Here is a 17,375-nt window from a genome sequence, read left to right on the forward strand (position 1 = left end):
AATGCACCATGGCTTCTGAAAATAGAAATCTTGTCCAGGCCTGAGTAAAATGTATGCGAATGTATGTAGGACATTAGGTCAGGAGATTAATTCAATTCGATGCATCAGTACAGCTAATCTTTGTCAGAGCGAGGGCCAAAGACTACTGTGCAGTAATGCACACATTTCCCTGCTCTGCCCTCTTGTGGTTAAAACTCTGAGTAAACGGATTATGACAGAAGTCAAACAGCAACCCTCAGTGCAGACGCTATTATGGATAAAACCTTAAAAAAAACAGCTGGCTGTTGGAGATGGCTGTCAGCAAGGGATTGAATGTGAAAGGTGTCAGCAATCTGATATCACATCCTGACTCTAGGACAGGTCAGGACACAGGCATCATTTAGCAACACGCTGCTAATGCATCCCCCGGCTGTGGGAGAGAGGCTCGGGGAGAGAAAGTGCCATTTGACGCACCGCAGGGATGCTTACTTTTAACCTCCCCCAGAATAACACATGCAAATCACTGTCAGTCCTCCCCACTGTAAAAATAAAATCACTCATGTTGTTTTACAACCCCCGTTTTTTTTTTTTTTTTTTTTTTTTTTTTTTTGTTTGTTTGTTTGTTTTTAAGGGCAGTTGTCTTAAGCAAGACTCACAATAAAGTGCTAATTTATGTTCGGACAGATTTAAATTATCTATATTAAATACTTTGAGACAAGGTTGCGTCTTAAAGACAATATGCCCAACAAGTGAGGCATTAAAACTGTAGCTGTTGCCTGAAAACGTCCGAAGTAAAAAAAGACTCTGAGCTCATACTTACTGTATGTCCATTTACAGCAGTTGGTGCTTTCAGGTGAAATACAAAATACTAAGCACATGAGCAAATACATTCAGTGGTCTCAATCAACTGCAGGACAAAAACGCTAACGTGGATAATAACAAATGCATTTTGTCATTAGTCGTTGTTATTCAACATTTGTAAGACGTACTTCTACATTTTAATGGAACATAGGTTGAATACAAATGAAAATATTTTCTTAAATTCAACGTGATTCTGTATCATATTTAAATCAAAGCAAATCATTAGTAGAATCTTTGTTAAAATAAATAAATAAATGAATAAATAAATCAGTGGAAAAAACTGCTAGCCCTAATTTATCCACTGCTTTAGTCAGAGAATTGGACTGTAGTGGTCTCAGACACAGATGGCAGAACTTTCCCCAAACTGCACTTATTTTTCTTTTGAAGGATAGTTTATTAAATGTAAACATTTTCGCAGTTTGCTTGTTCTGCTTTGCACTAAAACAAATGGCGAAAAATTGGAGTTGTCGTTACTGGCCCGGTTCCATGAGATCAAATTGCCCTGAATGTGGCCCCGAGCTAAAATGAGTTTGACACCTGTAGACGCTTCCGAGGGCATTTGAAGGCCTCATGCGTCTCAGCCAATCAGAGTCCATCGTCAACAGGAAGTGAGGGAAGCGTCCTTGGAGATGTTGTTAGTAGCAAAACTTTGGCATCTTTCTCCAGTCTGCGCGCAGAATGACTCGATTAAAGAACTAAAAGCTAGCCGGTAATAACGTCGTGACCAATGAGAAAAGTAATAAAAGTTCCTAAGGTAAACCAGTCGTTGCGAGTAGGCTACTCTCCAACTACTTAGCTTGCTGAGCTAACATTAAGCTAATGTTGAAGTTAGCCGAGATGCTGATAATTAGCTTAGCTCGTCCTTTTCATTTAGTCCTGCGCAACGGTGCTCTTAAAATGATTTAATTTCGCTTATGAAAATGGTGATGTGGTTTCTGTGAAGTACTGATCTCTCGTGTGAAGTCCGCGCGTTAATCTTAATGTAGCGAATATGCAAGAAGATGCTCTTAAAGACACTGATATTTTAATCTCATAAGCCCATTTTAATTTGAAGAATAAAATCCTCATATACGAGACCGTGCTTTGCACATCGGCTTTGGCAAGCGAGAGTCACTCTGATCTTTAGTTATTTCCACAATGTTATAATGCCCAACTAAAGTAAACATTAAGCCAGTTATCCTGTGTTGATCTCGTCTTCTTGTCTCCGCAGTAACCATGACTGCAGCGGCTCTCATAGGAGACCAGCTGATCCTTGAAGAGGACTACGATGAAAACTATATACCCTCTGAACAAGGTACATACATGATCTTAGTTTGACAATGGAAGCTAGCGGGGGTGTGACTGAGTCACAGTACGTAGATTGTCACACAATAAATAATGAAATAAATGAGCTGAAATGATCATATTTAGTCTTAAATGTTGATAACAGAGGCTTCTTTCTCCTTTACTCCAGCATAAGGTGCTGTACGTACCCTGCTGTGGAGTGCTGTTTAATTTGCCATCATTGTATTCAGCTCTGCTCATATCACTGTTATTCTTTTCTGATCAGAGATCCACGAATACGCAAGAGAGATTGGCATTGATCCTGACAATGAGCCGGAGCTCCTGTGGCTGGCCAGGGAGGGCATCGTTGCCCCTTTGCCTCCTGAGTGGAAGCCTTGGTAAGGGAGTTCATTTTGGTTTTATTCATATGGTGCCAATAACAATTGTATCAAGACAATTTCTAGTAGGCCCCAGATCAAGCAGTAAGGGGACAGTGACATCTGCTTGAGGTCAACTGGGTAGAGGGAGGAGAGGAGGTAAAGAGATTACAGCAGATAGTTAGTATGGTGAGGTAGTTATGGCTGTAATTCAATAATTATTAGCATCCATCCATCCATCTATCCATCCATCACCTGTCCATCCCTTGTCCCTCCCTCCTCTGGGTTGTTTTTGAGGTACTGAAGTGACCCCCACTTCCGTCTTCCTTCCTTCTCCCTCGTAGCCAGGACGTGACGGGCGACATCTACTACTTCAATTTCTCCACGGGCCAGTCCACGTGGGACCACCCCTGTGACGAGCATTACCGCCGCCTGGTGGGTCAGGAGCGTGAGCGCGCCCAGCTCACAGCCGCCGCTGGCGGCGCAGGGCTGAAGAAGGAGAAGAAGAAGAAGAAAGAGAAGAAGGAGAAGAAAGAGAAGAAGAAGAAAGAACCACTCAAGGCTCCTGGAGTGAGTGTTTGTTACATTTTTTCACCGGTTTGATGTTATTGTTTTTGGTTTTTGTTACTAAACTTAAAAAAATAAAACAAGACGTACTGTATGGCCCTGTGAGGATTATATATTTGCATGTTTAAGCTGAATGCGCAAGTACAGGACTATAAGTTTTTTTTAATTACTGTAAAATATAAATGTTAATCAACTTAAGTGAGTTAGGTACCTTCCTCAGGGGTACATCTGCCATGGATGTAGGGACTTCAACCTTTGCTCATAAAGTCCCAAGTCACTTTCTCTAACCACTAATCTGCATATCCAACTGTCCACACAGTTATTGTGGGAAATTGCCAAACACACAACAAAGCTGCATCACTTATTTTTGATTTTAAAGGCTACCTTTATTTTCATGTATTATAACCACATAAATCTGAATGCCTGCATTTTTAGCACAGAAGCATCATCATCAGGCGAGGTCATGAGTTTTATTAACTCCTGTGATCCCTACAACTACAGGGAGTTAGCTGTCAATGGAAGGTCTAGAAAGACAGAATGTTTTAGGTTGTAGTTGAAAAATTACTACTATTTCTTACAAAGAGTGTGGACGCTGTCTTGATCTTGGTGCTTACTTCACTGACTGTATCTCTTTTCATAGGCACTAAGTTCAGCTCTGGCACCGTTACCATCCCCGCTTTCTAGCTTGGCTCCTCTGCGAGGTCTGGATGCCCCCGGCCAAGGGGCTCTCTCCGCCCCTACCCCTGCTCTCCGAGGGTCCCTGGGCAGCTCTGGGGGACTGGAGCCCCTCAAGACATCCCTACGGGTAAGAGTCAGTTTGCGAGGTGAAGGACCATACAGTATAAAAAGCCCTCACTCTAACATTAACGCACGCCTTCTTTTTCAGGGTCCTCGAAGCAGTGGGGCATCTAGTGTTTTAGGCAGCAGGCAAGAGGAGAGGGTCTCGCTTACTTTGCCTGGTTTCGATGATGAAGATGATGATGATGACATAGATGAGGACAAAATCTCTGAAAATGAGGTTAGTCTCACGTCCTCCAGCTCTCACATTCCAATCTCAAATCTGCTTGTACAACCAGACATTTTCCCTTTTTCAGCCGAGCCCCCGTGGTTCAGACCGACTACTGAAGAACCTCCACTTAGACCTGGATGCCCTTGGAGGAGGCTTACAATATGAGGTAATGAGTTGCTTTTTACAACACTATTACCACAAAAAAGTTTGCATATCAAAAAAACTGCTATGCCCGTTATTTGGCTTCTGACCTCTATAAGATTGATTTAGATCGAGACTAAGATTGATTTGATGATTCTATATTAATCTCAGAAACCTAACGTGTGTTTCACACATGAAAAATTGAATACTATGTTAATGTTATTTATCAACTTCAGTGAAAGGGTTTATTATCCTGTGTGAATGTTTGTTTTAGGACAGTGAAGCGAGTGGTGCAGCTCCTCCTGAGGAGAGGACGGAGCCAGAGTTGCAGGACTTGGCCATGTCTGGAGACCACAGCCCTGAACCGCCATCCCAACAGGTAAAAACACACAAATACATGCTCACAAGCCTCGTATTATTTAACAGGATTTATGCATGACAATATACCCCCATCAGCCACAACATTAAAACCACTGCCAAGTAAAAAAAACACGGACCACCACTGTGACAATTCAGTGTTCTGCTGGGAGATATCTGGACCTGGCGTTCATTCATGTGGATGTTACTTAGACATGTACCACCAACCTAGACCAGAGCACACACCCCCACCCCATATCAGTGACACTCCTTGATGGCAGCAGCCACCCCCAGCAGGATGCAGCCTGACACAGACACACACACCCAAACAAATGGGACGACAGCTCAGAAAACATGAAGAACAACACAAGATGTTGACCTGGCCTCCAAACTCTCCATATCCCAAACTGATCTGTGGGATGTACTGGAACAAGCCTGAACACACAGGACCCAAAGACCCCCCCTAACACCGCTGTGTTACCACACACCACAGGACACCATCAGAAGGTCCATGTTTTTGAGGCACAAGGGAGACCCACACAATATTAGGTATAATATGGTCATAATGTTATGCCTGATCCAGGTACATTAGTGGAAAAAAAAACTAAATGTACGGAGGTTGCAGAGTGATAAATGTATGTTACACATATAAATGAATATTTTGTGTGACACTTTGAACACAGACGTTTGGATGGAACATAAAAAGCACTTTGTGTTAGTCTTGTGTTTATGAATTACTTTATAGGAGAGGCAAATCCACACAGTACCCTATACATAAAGCATAGATATTTTAAATGAACAATATCCTCAATCTTATAAAACCTATGTATTTTCCAAAATGTTGGTATGATTAAATGTGTTTCTGTCATATATTTTGTGACTTTCTGAAAACGTCCTCGTTGCTGCCATTTTCCCTTTGTCACCGCATTTAACTGTGATCTCTCAATCATCTGTCGTTCCTTCTCTTGTGTCTCTAAACCTCACCGTGTGTGTGTCCATAAAGCTGCTGTGCTGCTGGGACCTGTCCTATGGACACTGTGTCTTCCTCTTCGTCCTGCTGTCCTCCTACTGTCACTGTTACTGCTTCGCTGTCTGAATTGAAATAACCCTGAGCATGTGCTGTAACCATCGCAGCAATGACTACTAGGGTTTTAAAGAGATTGGGTGTTTTATTTTTTCCCATTAGGGGAGAACGGTGCAACTCTCAAGAATGATTTTCTACTGAAATGTACATATAGTATAGTTCAGTAGCGTTAATGAGTGTGAATACAGTGTTAGAAAAACAAAATTCAGTCCTAAAACAAATCTGCCAATTTTGTGTCCCAAAGTTTGTACATTCTGTTTGTGCATATTTGCACGTTTACATTTGTATGTGTTAGTTTGCTAAGATGATTAATTTTGTTAAACGCATGATCTGTTGGTTTTGCATGGAGCTGTTCCGAACGTACACCGTCACAATCTTTTTGTCTGCCTCCTCCCCTCACCTCCCCTCCTCCATTCTCCCTTGTCTCTTTCTTTGTGCCTCCGTTGGGGACGGATGGACTGTTCTTCCCGTTGCCCTGCTCCAAGGACTCTTTGAGGGGACGCCGCGTCCGCCTGTCCCGGCAGGCGGGCAGTGGGGACCGTGTCAGTGGGGAGGGGGCCTCCCCAGAACCTGAACACTCAGAGGAGGAGGTAGAGGAGGAGGTAGATGAGGAGGTAGAGGAGGAGGTAGAGGAGGAGGTAGAGGAGGAGGTAGAGGGGGATGTAGAGGGGGAGGTAGCAGAGGAGGACAGTGGGGAGTTGGAAGATGCTCGCAAAGAGAAGGGAGAGGATGAGAAAGGAGAGAAAGCAGAAGAGGGAGATATTGAAGCTGAAGGAGAAGTAGGAAAAGAGATAGAAGATGGAGAGGACGCAGCAGATGAGAAGGACCAAAGAAGCCAAGAGGAAGGTGAAGGGATGGAAAAAGACCAGAGAGGAAGTAAAGAGACTGAGGAAAGCCAGAAGGACAAGGAAGAGAGTGATGAAATAGAGGAAGAAGAAAAAGATGGAGAAGTAGGGTCAGAAAGCGTAACGCATAGCAACAGACAGGAGAGTAATGAACTGGAAGAAAGTGACGGCGATGAGGAATTGGAAAGGTATGATGACAGCCAGAATGATGAAACCAAAGACAGAGCAGGAACCGTGGAGAGTGATGGAGCTGGGAAGAATGTTACTGAGGAGATGGAGGAGGCAGAAGAAGTAGAAGAAGAAGATTTAGAGGAAAGTAGCGATGAAGTTGTGGAGAAATGCTTCCAAAGTGATCAAGGCGGAGGGAGTGAGGAGCAAAATGAAACTAACAAAGAGAGCAGTGAGCTTGAGAAAGGCGTAAATGACGGAGGGCAGATGGAGAGCGACAAAGAGGCGGCGGGGATGAGAAGCAACGAAGGGCAAGAGAAGGATGAGAGCGATGAGGCTTTGGAGAGATGCTCCTTAAGCCAGAGGATCCTGACGGAGAGCGAGGAGGACGTGTTAGAAAGGCGCGCGCCGAGCGAGGGGGAAGAGACTGACAGGCAGGGAGCGGAGATCGAGAATGAATCAGATGGCCTTGAGCCCCGAAGAGCATCGGAGAGGCAGGAGGAAGTCTTGGAGGTTTTCAAAGAGGAACAAAAATCCCCCCTTCCTGCAGAGGTAGGGTTTGGTGTTGCCTCTGTGTGTCCTCACCCCCCTCCCCTCGTTGCACTACCCGACCCCGACCCCGGTCCCGCCTGATCTCTGCAAGCAGGTGCATGCAGCTCCCAGAATCCAACTCCACTGCCTTAGGGGCCGTCTCCTCCTCACTGGACTACAAATCGGTCACAGTGCGATGCATTTGAGCCCCTGAGGAATGGATTGGAAAGTTCTGACCCCTCATCTCATTTTCATTTTGGGAGCCTGCTTGCTTCTAGATAAGGCGGTTGATTTAGAGTGTTGAGTTCAGACGTAGCACTTTCATCTCCCGCCATCGCCCCCCCCCACTTTTACAGCCTGCTTGCTGCAGTTTCAGAGTCTTGAGCGTCAGGTTTGACAGTTTGCCTGTCTACACCTTGGCCGTGGCTGTGTTTGCATGAGGGCTCTGCCTTGGTCGTACACTGGTCCCCGTGTCTCTCCGGTGTAGACGGCATGCTTCAATGTTCAGCGTAGTTGAGATTCAGGAAGCGTTACGTCATAACTGAGCGGGTTTGTGTGTTTTATTGCAGGCATCTGAGGCCAGCAAGCACTTTGAAGAGGCTTCATCCTCCATAGATGTCAAGGTACAATGATGTCTGACACTCAGCATTCATTCATTCACTCACTCATTCATTCATTCAGCCCACCTGTCCTGTAATGGTTCTGCGTTTGTCTTTAAGCTGTCGGAGAAAGTTCTGGACATCAACGACCTGTCTGGCACACTCAGTCCTCTTGAGAAAGATGACAGAGGGGAAACGCAAGAAGAAGACGGGAATGAGGAAGGACTGAAGACGCAGAAGACAGATAAGAGGTTCATTGTTGTTTCAGTGCTGCTTCTGGAAAAATGCTACTTGGCTCAGACTAGGGTTCGTAATCCTTAGAAGAAGTGATGTGTCCTTAGCAGGCCTTTAACACTTTCTCCTCACACTGGCACATTGGTAACTTTTGAAAATGATCACGCAACTTAAACTTTTTTAGTCAAACTTTTAGGAAGTGTTCATAACTTGTCCATTAATACAATTCATTTGTGACATTTTATTCACGTTGGAATTAAACAAACCCCTCTCTCTTTCTTTTAGGCAGACGATGGCTAAGGACGACCCTCCAGTCCACAGTGTCGACCGACTCGTCCTCCACCAGTCCAGCCCTTCTCCCTCTTTCTCCAGCTCCTCCCGCTCAGAACGAGGCGTCAGCCGGCATCAGAAAGCCCAAGGCTTCGGCGCGCCTGTGGTCCTGCAGAGGCCCGAAACCTCCAGAGGTCGGCTCGTCCGCGCTTCCAACACCCAACTCGAAGATGCCGAACTCCCCTTAAAAACCCAAGTCCCAACTCCACTGGGAGTAGAGGCACACTTGGATCGGATCAGGAGAGACGGGGAAAAGAAGGTAAAGGAGAAAGAGGAGGAGGAGAGGAGGAAGGCAGAGAAAGAGGATATGAGTCAGAGAGAAAGTGAGGAGAAGGAGAAAAGGAGGAATGCTGATGAAGAGATGGAGGAGGAGAGGGAGCGTTTGTTAAAGGAAAAGGAGATGAGGATGCGCCTCCTAAGGGAAGAGTTGAAGAGAGAAGAGGAGGAGGAGGAGGAGGAGGAGGAGAGGGAGCGTTTGTTAAAGGAAAAGGAGACAAGGATGCGCCTCCTAAAGGAAGAGTTGAAGAGAGAAGAGGAGGAGGAGGAGAGGAAACTGAAGGAGGAGAGTGAGGAAAGACTGAGGTGCGTTGTCCTCGTTAAACTTTTATGAGTGTGAAGTCACATAAATCTATTAAATGTGAACGCTTGTGCTCATCTTGTGGATGTGTGTGCGTCTCCCCAGGGCCCTACGACAACGTCTCCTGTCTGAGAGGAGAGAGGAGGAGGCCAGGCTGAGCGAGGAGGCTGAGGGAAAGCTGGAGGAACTCAGAGAGTCTGTTACGAAGGAGAGAGAGAAGCGACAATCCGAACTCAGGTCAGACCGCTTCAAGCAAACAAAGTTCTTCAGAGCGGAAGTAGAGAGTCACTTAATCACGTAGAGAACAATCCCTGTTTTAAGAGTGTGTCTGTGTCGTGTGCCCAGGGAGGAGAGTGAAGTCATGTTGAAGGAGTTACAAGTCGCTCTGGAGGAGGAGCGGGCAGCGGCGCGCCACAGACTGGAAGCCCAGAAGAGGGAGGACATGGAACGTCTGAAGGAGGAGTCAGAAGAGGAGCTGCAGGCCGAGAGGAGGAGACTCCAGAGAGAGAGGGAGGAGAAACTGATCTCCATAAAAGACGAGGTGAATCAGGGTCACACTTAGGTCCACCTCATTTTTTTATTTCTGCCTTATTCCGTCACTGATTAGTCATCATTCATCGTGGTGGCCTTTATGAGATGATGGACAGGAGAGTAGCGGTGGCGTAGTTAAACACGTCACCTGTGCCTCACGGAGTTGAATTTGTTTACAACAAAATGGCTCTGATGGGTTGTAGGACTATCCGGTAGCAGAGGTATCGTTTCCCTCTGTATTATTTGAAACACGGTCTGATAAGAGTTGAGTCTGGCTACACCAGGGGAGCTTGAGACGGCTTGTATACGCGATTAATGAGACCTGCCTCCTTCCAAATAAACGGAGGACAGAGCTAAATACAAAGAATAACAGAGAAAAGGTTCACATTTCTCAGCGGTAGATAAAAATAAATCTAATGTCAGTAAATGGTAAAATCTGGTCAGTGTTATTGAACAGTGGTCTAGACTGAAAAAAACAAATGTCTGGCTCAGACTGGATGTTTGCAGGTGGAATATTTATGCAGTTTCCCTTTTAGGGGAAAGAACTGCTGAAGCCTTTTTTTTTGTGGATGTCTGCTTAAATTTACATACCAGGGACACACAGTCGTGGTGGTCCTCCTCAGTACGGCTCTACTTGTAAGGATTTTAAATCAAACGTCGTTAGTGAACAGCAAAACTAAGAATTCTGTTTTATGACGGCGCTATGGTGCTGTACCAGCATGTTTTGTAACCTCAGAACACCCATATTTGGAATTAAAGGGTTCACGTTTAGTGCTGTGTGCGAGCACAGTTTTTAGCCCGCTAAAAGCCAAATCCAGCTGAAGACGGGACGAGAACCAAAAGTCTGTGCTTGTTTTGAAGGTACACCGTGGTAATGGACCGGAGGAACACAAACTAATGATCCGTCTCCGTGTTTACGCTGTTCTGTCTGTGTAAAGGTCAAAAACACCGAGCGGAGGAGGGACCTGATGATGAGTCCACGACCTGAACAGAAACTGGCAGAGTACCACCGAGAGGTTAGAGGACAAACACACACATATGTACATCATTATCATGAGTACCGGAAACTTTCAGTGGATTAAAACTTTTATTTTTGTGCCGTAAAAACTATCCAGCTGGGCGATGTGCTGCAGGAGGTGCGGGAGGAAGTGCAGCGTGATCACGAGAGGAAGCTGGAGCAGCTCAAGGACGACCACAGGAGGGAGATGAACGGCATCAGAGAGAAATACCTGGATGAGGTCAGAGCTGGTGCACGCCCTCATCCTCTACGCTTAACTCTGTGCAGTGTCAGTGTGTTTTATTTGTGTTCCCAGTTGACTCAGACCCAGTGTTAGGCTAATTAATAATGACTGGCTCTAAAAGAACATGTGTTTTTCTGCCCAATCAAACAGATTTTTATACACAAATGTACATCCAAGTAAGAAAAAATACAATAAAATAACATAAAATAAAATATAGACTGTAAAGTTAAAACTAAAAAAGGGGTAGTCCTGGTATTTACATACATTTACAATAATGCAGCTTCATCTGTCAATAAAGTGCAAGTTAACGCCATGATACTTAAAAGTCCAGTTAAGGCCTGGAGTTGAACATGGGGGTTCACCGGCCTGATGGCAGCAGACAAAAGAGAGTGTGTCCGGGTGCGACTGTGTTGTTTCAGGATCTTCTGATCTGTTCGGGTTCTGATGGTCCTCTCCGCCGTACGGACCCCCGCAGTGATGACAAAGTGTCTGTGTTTCATTCAGGAGGCTGCTCAGAGGGAGCGCTTGCTGTCCACCCTGCAGGAGGACAGAGTGCATCTCCAGGCCTCACACTCCGTCCAGCTGGACAAGCTCCGCTTGCAGCTCGACTCACAGATACAAAAGACTCAGCTGGCACACTCCCGCAAGGTGAGGCTGACCCGCAGTTTTTTTTTAAACACTAGACTGAAACCAGATGATGCTCTTCGGTAACAAGAATCTGCCTCTGTCCTGTAAGGAGTCAGAACTGCAGGATCTGGCAGATCAGCTGGAGCTGAGAGCCAAAGAACTGAAGAGCCAGGAGGCCTTGCTGCAGACCAAGGTCTCTCTATCTGCACAGCATGTCCTGTTAACACCAAGCTAAACCACAGTCTAATCGTTTCCATGTCCAATCAGGCAGAAGATTTGAGGAGGAGGAGGAAGAAGCTCGGCGAAGAAGAAGAGGAAGTGGACAGACAAATAGAGGTGCGAAATCCAACTTCCTCCCCGCCACCAGCTTTCATCCAGCCCCTCCGCCAACTGTCAGCCTTGTGTTTCCCCAGACCTTACCTCGGCTGATGCGCGAGAGAGACCAGCTGATGGAGGAGCTGGAGAGGGTGAGAGCGGAGAAAACTCAAGCCCGGGAACTCCACCATAGAGCCAGGGGGGAGGTTATTGAGGCCAAGGAGCGGGAGGAGAGGCTGAGGGAGGAGAGAGACAAAGCCAGGGAAGAGAGCAGGAGAGCCAGGGAGGACAAGGAGCGGCTGGAGTGCAAGGTGCAGCTCCTGCAGGAGAGATGCGAACGGCTCAGTCTCAGAGTCAGGTACGGTTTACTGGCACAGTACAAGATCTGGTTTGCTTTCATCAATTCTTCAAAGTAAAACTAAACTATTAACGTGGAAATCTTGTTTTGTCTTTTAACTGTTACTACCAGTGGTTTGTAACGTTTGTGTAACTGTATATTTTAAAGTATAAACCTACAGAAGAATTCAGGAGTGTTTGTTTGCATTTCAAAGTCCTCATGTCCTTGTTTTGTCAGTGAGCTGGAACAAAGCGAGGGAGGGGCCGCCTCCTCGAGACCAGAAGAGGACAAAAAGAAGGTAGAAAAGGTGACGGCGCCCTCTAGTGACACCAGAGACACACCGTTACATGTAGAGGACCTGGAAGAGCCGCCTCTCTCCCCTCTACCAGACAGCCACAGCAGCATGGACGAGTAAGGAGACACAGGACACTGATATATGGCCATTTTGTCTGTTTTATTTGCAGTAAAGTTGTCGGTTCTCATTACTTCTCTGGGATAGAACTGCTGGAGCAGCTAATCTAGAGCTTAGCTGCACTTTTCTCCATAAATCATGGATTTCTCTTCATAACATTACAGCAAATAATTATAAAATATCAGATGTTGTGGCCACTAATGGGTTGTCTAATGAGTAGCACTAACTGTGGCGAAAAATAACACTACCAGGTTAAAATGAACAACAACCCCACATTACAGGTGACTATTGGGTGGTTGACAAACCCCAGCCGTGTGAGTTTCAGGTGTGCATCACTTACAGACGTTTTTTTATAAAAACCTTAACTGAAGAGGTGTCTTGGATGAGCCCCGAAGTCTTGGTTTTGCTTTGACCTGGATGACTCAGGATCTCCACAGAATCTTTTTTTTTTTTTTTTGTGGCTCTACCATTAGTCATCTCACAGTGTGTCATATTTATTGCTTGCCATTTTGGACGAGGTCCAACACCTATAATACCCTATAATAAATACCTAACTTTAATTGAGATCTAAACTTCAAACAGTAATGAGTCGCAAAATTAAAACGCTGCTTATATGCAGTCACAAGTATTTTCTACTCTTAAGCCTTTCAATACAAAGGTGGTGCTTCACAAAAGATGACTATGTATCCCTAACGTATTTAATAATGTAGTTTTAGCTGAAAGCTAGAAAGAGGAGGGCTAAAATTGCTGACATTGCTGACCAGTAAAATGATTAAATGATTATAGCACGTGCATGGTCCAGATTCATTTTTAGAGTTTTGTCCAGGTTCCGGCGGTACCTCTCCTCACACGGCGCCTCCATCCAGAAGACCAAACTCTTCCTGGAGAGGGAGAGCAGCCGGCTGATGGAGAGACAGGCAGCTCTGCAGGCAGCCCAGACCAGCTCCACTCAGCTCCCCAGTCATGGAGGAGGAGGAGGAGCGGCCGAGGAGACCATACGAAACCTCCAGCAGGTAGGACGGAGGGCGACCCGACCTCTATTCATTTCAATATGACGAGGTGGGCTGTTTTAAAACAAGTGTCGGCCGCCGTTTCAGGAGGCCAGAAATGTGGCGGAGCTGCAGCGGGCGGTTCAGAGAGGGAACACTCTCCTGCGGAGGAAAGCGGAGCAGCTCCAGCAGATAGAGAGCTCTATAGCTGCTGAGGAGGTCAGGAGTAAACGTGGGCCTGTGTCTGTCATCATCAGTGATACTTCACTAGCTCTTTGTAGACAATCGCATGCACGACAAATACTTTCATAAAACTAGAAAACGCAATGTGGACCTTAATTTGCTTTAAATGAAACACGATGTACACCGATCAGGCATAACATTATTATTTATAGGAGTTTTAGTAGGGCCAAATGGTGATAACTATATGACTGGGTCAGAGCAGCTGCAAAACTTGAGCTCTTGTGGGATGTTGCTAGTCTGCAGTGGTTGTTATTCATCAAAAATAGTTCAAGGAACAGTGTTTAACTAGTGATGGAGTCACGATACACGTGGGGAGTGAAGACTGGCCCCTGTGGTTCGGTCCAGCAGATGTTTACAGCTGAAGAAGATAATGCTGGTTCTGATAGAAAAGTTCTCAGAATACAGTTTGTTACAGTTTGTTGTGATGGGACTGCATATTCGCTGACCCCTTCCCACCACCGAAAAACACCAACTATGAGCATGTGACTGTCAGAACTGGATACCAAGATGCACTATGGGAACAAGTGAAGCTGGCGGAGGCATTTTTTGAGCAATGTTCTGCTGGGACGCCTTGGGTCCCTCCATGTATGTGGATGTTACTTTGACCACCTACCTAAGCTCTGTTGCAGACCATGTTCAGCCTTTCATGGAAATGGCGTTCACTGACGGCTGTGGCCTCTTTCAGCAGGATAATGCACACTGCCACAAAACAAAAATAGTTCAGGAAGGGTTTGAGGAACACAACGACGAGTTTAAGTTGCTGACAAATTCCTCCGATTTTAACCCAATTGAGCATCTGTGGGGTGTGCTGGACAAACGTATTCGATCTAAGGAGGCCCTACCTTGCAGCTCTCATGACTTAAAGGTTCTGCTGCTAACATCTTGTTACCAGATACCATAGTGCACCTTCAGGGGTCTGGTGGAGTCCATATCTCAACCGGCCAGGGACATTTTGGCGGCAAAAGCGAGACCAGCACGATATTAGGAAGGTGGTAATAATGTTATGCCAGATCAGTTTACCATACTGTGGGTTTAGTGTAGTAATTCTTAGTTTTATTTTACCTTCTGTACATAGTGGGAGTTGTAACATATTTGTGTTCACTGTATCCCAACTCATTTTATTAGAATAACATTGCAAACATCCTGATTTGGTTCTTTTTTCATTCAGCCACTATTCGAAGATTTGTCTCGGCTAACGGGAGAGAGGAAGGTAACCTTTGATGTGACGGAGTCTGATCTTAGCAGCACTGTGGATCCACCTGATGGTCCAGGTGAGCCAGTCACTCATTGATTGTACAGCACAGTAGAATCAGGAGTTTCCAAACTGAAACATCGTCTGTTGTCTTTTATCCTGTTTCTCTTCTCAACCTCTTTCTTTTTGCAGGAGCTCATCCCACCGTTCCGGCCAAAGTCCAGGAATTAGCAGAGTCCCTGCAGCAGATCTCAGGACAGCTCAACACTGTCCTGAGGGCACTGGGCTCGCTGGCTCAGAGACAGACCCTCCCCCCTTACCCAGCTTTCCCTTCACCTCAGCTGCACTCCATGCCACCTCCGGCGCCCTCCACCTCCTCAGCGGTCTTCCCACCTCCTCTGGGCTCCAGTCCTTTAGCCCCACCGCCTCCAGCTCCAGCCTGGACCTGGGGTCCTCAGGGCGGCGCTGCGGCGACCCCTCTCTTCAGTAGCCCCATCAGCAGCGGGCTAAGGGGCTCTGAGGACCTCATCAACAGCCGATGGAATCAGATATTCCCTGGTACGTCAGTGAGTTTGGGAAGAAGGGGCATGCTTTCATTTTTCTGTTTTAATCCCTGTGGTTCTGTTCTCCAGGAGCATCTATTGATCCGATATTTTCCAGCACCACAAGAACCACCTCAGCTCACTCGTCATACGCTCCTGCTAGGTACCACAGCCTGCAGTACACCCACAATTATTCTATTATAGTGGATTACGTGCACTTAACTCTCTGTCCTAAATGCACTTAAAACAATCCCAGCGCTGTGTTTACTGTGTGTCTAAGCGACCATGGCCTCGGCCTGCGGTCCATGCAGAAACCAATGGAGATGGATGGCCAGAGGCTGCAGGGGCTGATAGACGGCAACAAGAAGTGGCTAGAGATGCGCAAGAAAGACACCAGCATGTATCCTTCCATCACACGTGCTCATCCAAACACACTAACACATCAATGTTCATGTTGTAGACTGACATAATCAGTGCGTTTATTTGCACAACTTTCTGAATACGGCCCCTGTCCCAGTTTACATGCAACGGAGAAAATCGAATAACTGACAGGAACAAATTTATAAAAAGGCACAATAATTCAAGTTCAATCCATTTATTTGTATAGTATGCGCTAAAAGATTTAAGAGGTTTTGTCCTGAAAAAGATTAAATAAAAATACAGCTTTTATCAATTTATCCAAAGAATACAGGAGAAAACAAAACCAAAAAGTTGCTCTGCTTCAATAACAACCGCTAATCGCTAAAACTGCTAACCTCTCTTCTGCTTCTTCCTGTTGTCCAACCAATTGTAAAACTCGACATCAACATCCCCTACATCATGACATCATCTGGAAGTGCCGGATACTCAGCCCAGCAGATCTGGTACAGACACCGGTTGTTCTGGGGTCATATGCCATTGCAGAGGTTGTGGAGCATGCGCACACGCGTTGTCCAGTTAAAGTCCGATTAAGGCGCATACATCATAGTATACATGGCAGGGAAAATCGATTTCCAATCATACTATCTAGACGGATAAGGAGAACTCTGATATTAGTCAGAGTAACGCACTTAAGTTGTCCGGTTAGAGTCGGATTGAGGCAATAATTCGAGTTTTTCACGTGCATGTACGTACTGAGTATTATATTGCATGTTTATACCATAAACCTGTGAAGCCTGGAAACCCCTCATCTAGTAATTGCCTGTCGTCCCCTTTTAACTTGTTCGATAGCCTTTCATTATATTATTTTTCATCAGTTTTCTGAAGCACACCATTAGCTTTCAGAGCACGTTACTGTCTTTAACCCGGCCTTCCAGACCTCTGTTCACTCGCTATCGGGCTCCCTCCTCCAAGAGCGGCCTGGTTCAGCTGGGCCTGGACGATAACAACCAGATCAGAGTCTATCACTACTGAGGACATGACGCTCAGTTCCCTCCTGGTGCACTTTGACTGTCACTGAGGACTTTTGACTGTGACGGGTCAGCACACTAATGTTTACATTCCTTTTTGAATCAGTTCAGTGCAAAGGTTTCCAGGGATCGTCCCGTCCCCCTCTGCTGTGATTAGAGGAGGAAACGCCTGTTCAGGGAGCCGCATGTCACACAGGGCTGAGGACTTTTGTCCTCCAACGTTAGAAGGTTTACCTTGTCACGAGGCTGTCTAGTCTGAGACAATCACAGAGAAGTGTCTTGAAGCCATTTTTTGAATACTCCACCAGAGTTTTGTGAAAGCTTTGTGTTTTACAGCTGTGCAGAGCTCACGTTAAGTGTCAGGACAGGTTAGAGGTTTGTGTTTATGCCACTGGTTTTATAATGCGCTTACACATTTTTAAAAATATTTTAGAAGAAACTGAAAGCCTTGTTACAGTCGATGCTTTGTACAGTGTTATCTTGCCTTTATAGTAATAGTGAGCTGTTGATGAGTGTAACTTTGAGAACACCAGAGAGAAACTGATCTTTTGTGATGGTATGTACTGTATGTATGTAAATAATGCTGTATTTTTCTATGAAATATTTTAATAAATCATCTTCTTTTTATATATATAC

The 17,375-nt window shown here is 45.6% G+C and overlaps 1 protein-coding gene across 4 annotated transcripts; it reads left to right on the forward strand.

Moving 5' to 3' along the window:
• The first annotated feature begins 1,442 nt into the window (after window positions 1-1,442).
• On the forward strand, window positions 1,443-17,374 carry LOC125013233 (centrosomal protein of 164 kDa-like). Of its 4 annotated transcripts, none has more exons than XM_047593704.1 (28): window positions 1,443-1,594; window positions 2,051-2,134; window positions 2,390-2,501; window positions 2,825-3,050; window positions 3,688-3,852; window positions 3,934-4,065; window positions 4,142-4,222; window positions 4,472-4,576; window positions 6,124-7,203; window positions 7,752-7,805; window positions 7,902-8,032; window positions 8,301-8,927; window positions 9,028-9,159; window positions 9,268-9,463; window positions 10,392-10,469; window positions 10,569-10,691; window positions 11,199-11,342; window positions 11,431-11,514; window positions 11,589-11,657; window positions 11,735-11,994; window positions 12,211-12,384; window positions 13,212-13,398; window positions 13,483-13,593; window positions 14,786-14,888; window positions 15,002-15,367; window positions 15,442-15,514; window positions 15,632-15,751; window positions 16,647-17,374. In XM_047593704.1, the coding sequence occupies exons 2-28, from the start codon at window positions 2,056-2,058 to the stop codon at window positions 16,741-16,743; spliced, it is 5,109 nt and encodes a 1,702-aa protein (XP_047449660.1). In that variant the 5' UTR covers window positions 1,443-1,594; window positions 2,051-2,055; the 3' UTR covers window positions 16,744-17,374. The 4 variants fall into 4 exon arrangements, with proteins under 4 accessions (XP_047449660.1, XP_047449661.1, XP_047449664.1 ...); XM_047593705.1 differs by having other exon boundaries at window positions 1,443-1,549; XM_047593706.1 differs by having other exon boundaries at window positions 1,457-1,576.
• The last annotated feature ends 1 nt before the right edge of the window (window position 17,375 follows it).

The sequence above is a fragment of the Mugil cephalus genome, chromosome 9 (assembly GCF_022458985.1).
Source record: "Mugil cephalus isolate CIBA_MC_2020 chromosome 9, CIBA_Mcephalus_1.1, whole genome shotgun sequence".
NCBI lineage: Eukaryota > Metazoa > Chordata > Actinopteri > Mugiliformes > Mugilidae > Mugil > Mugil cephalus.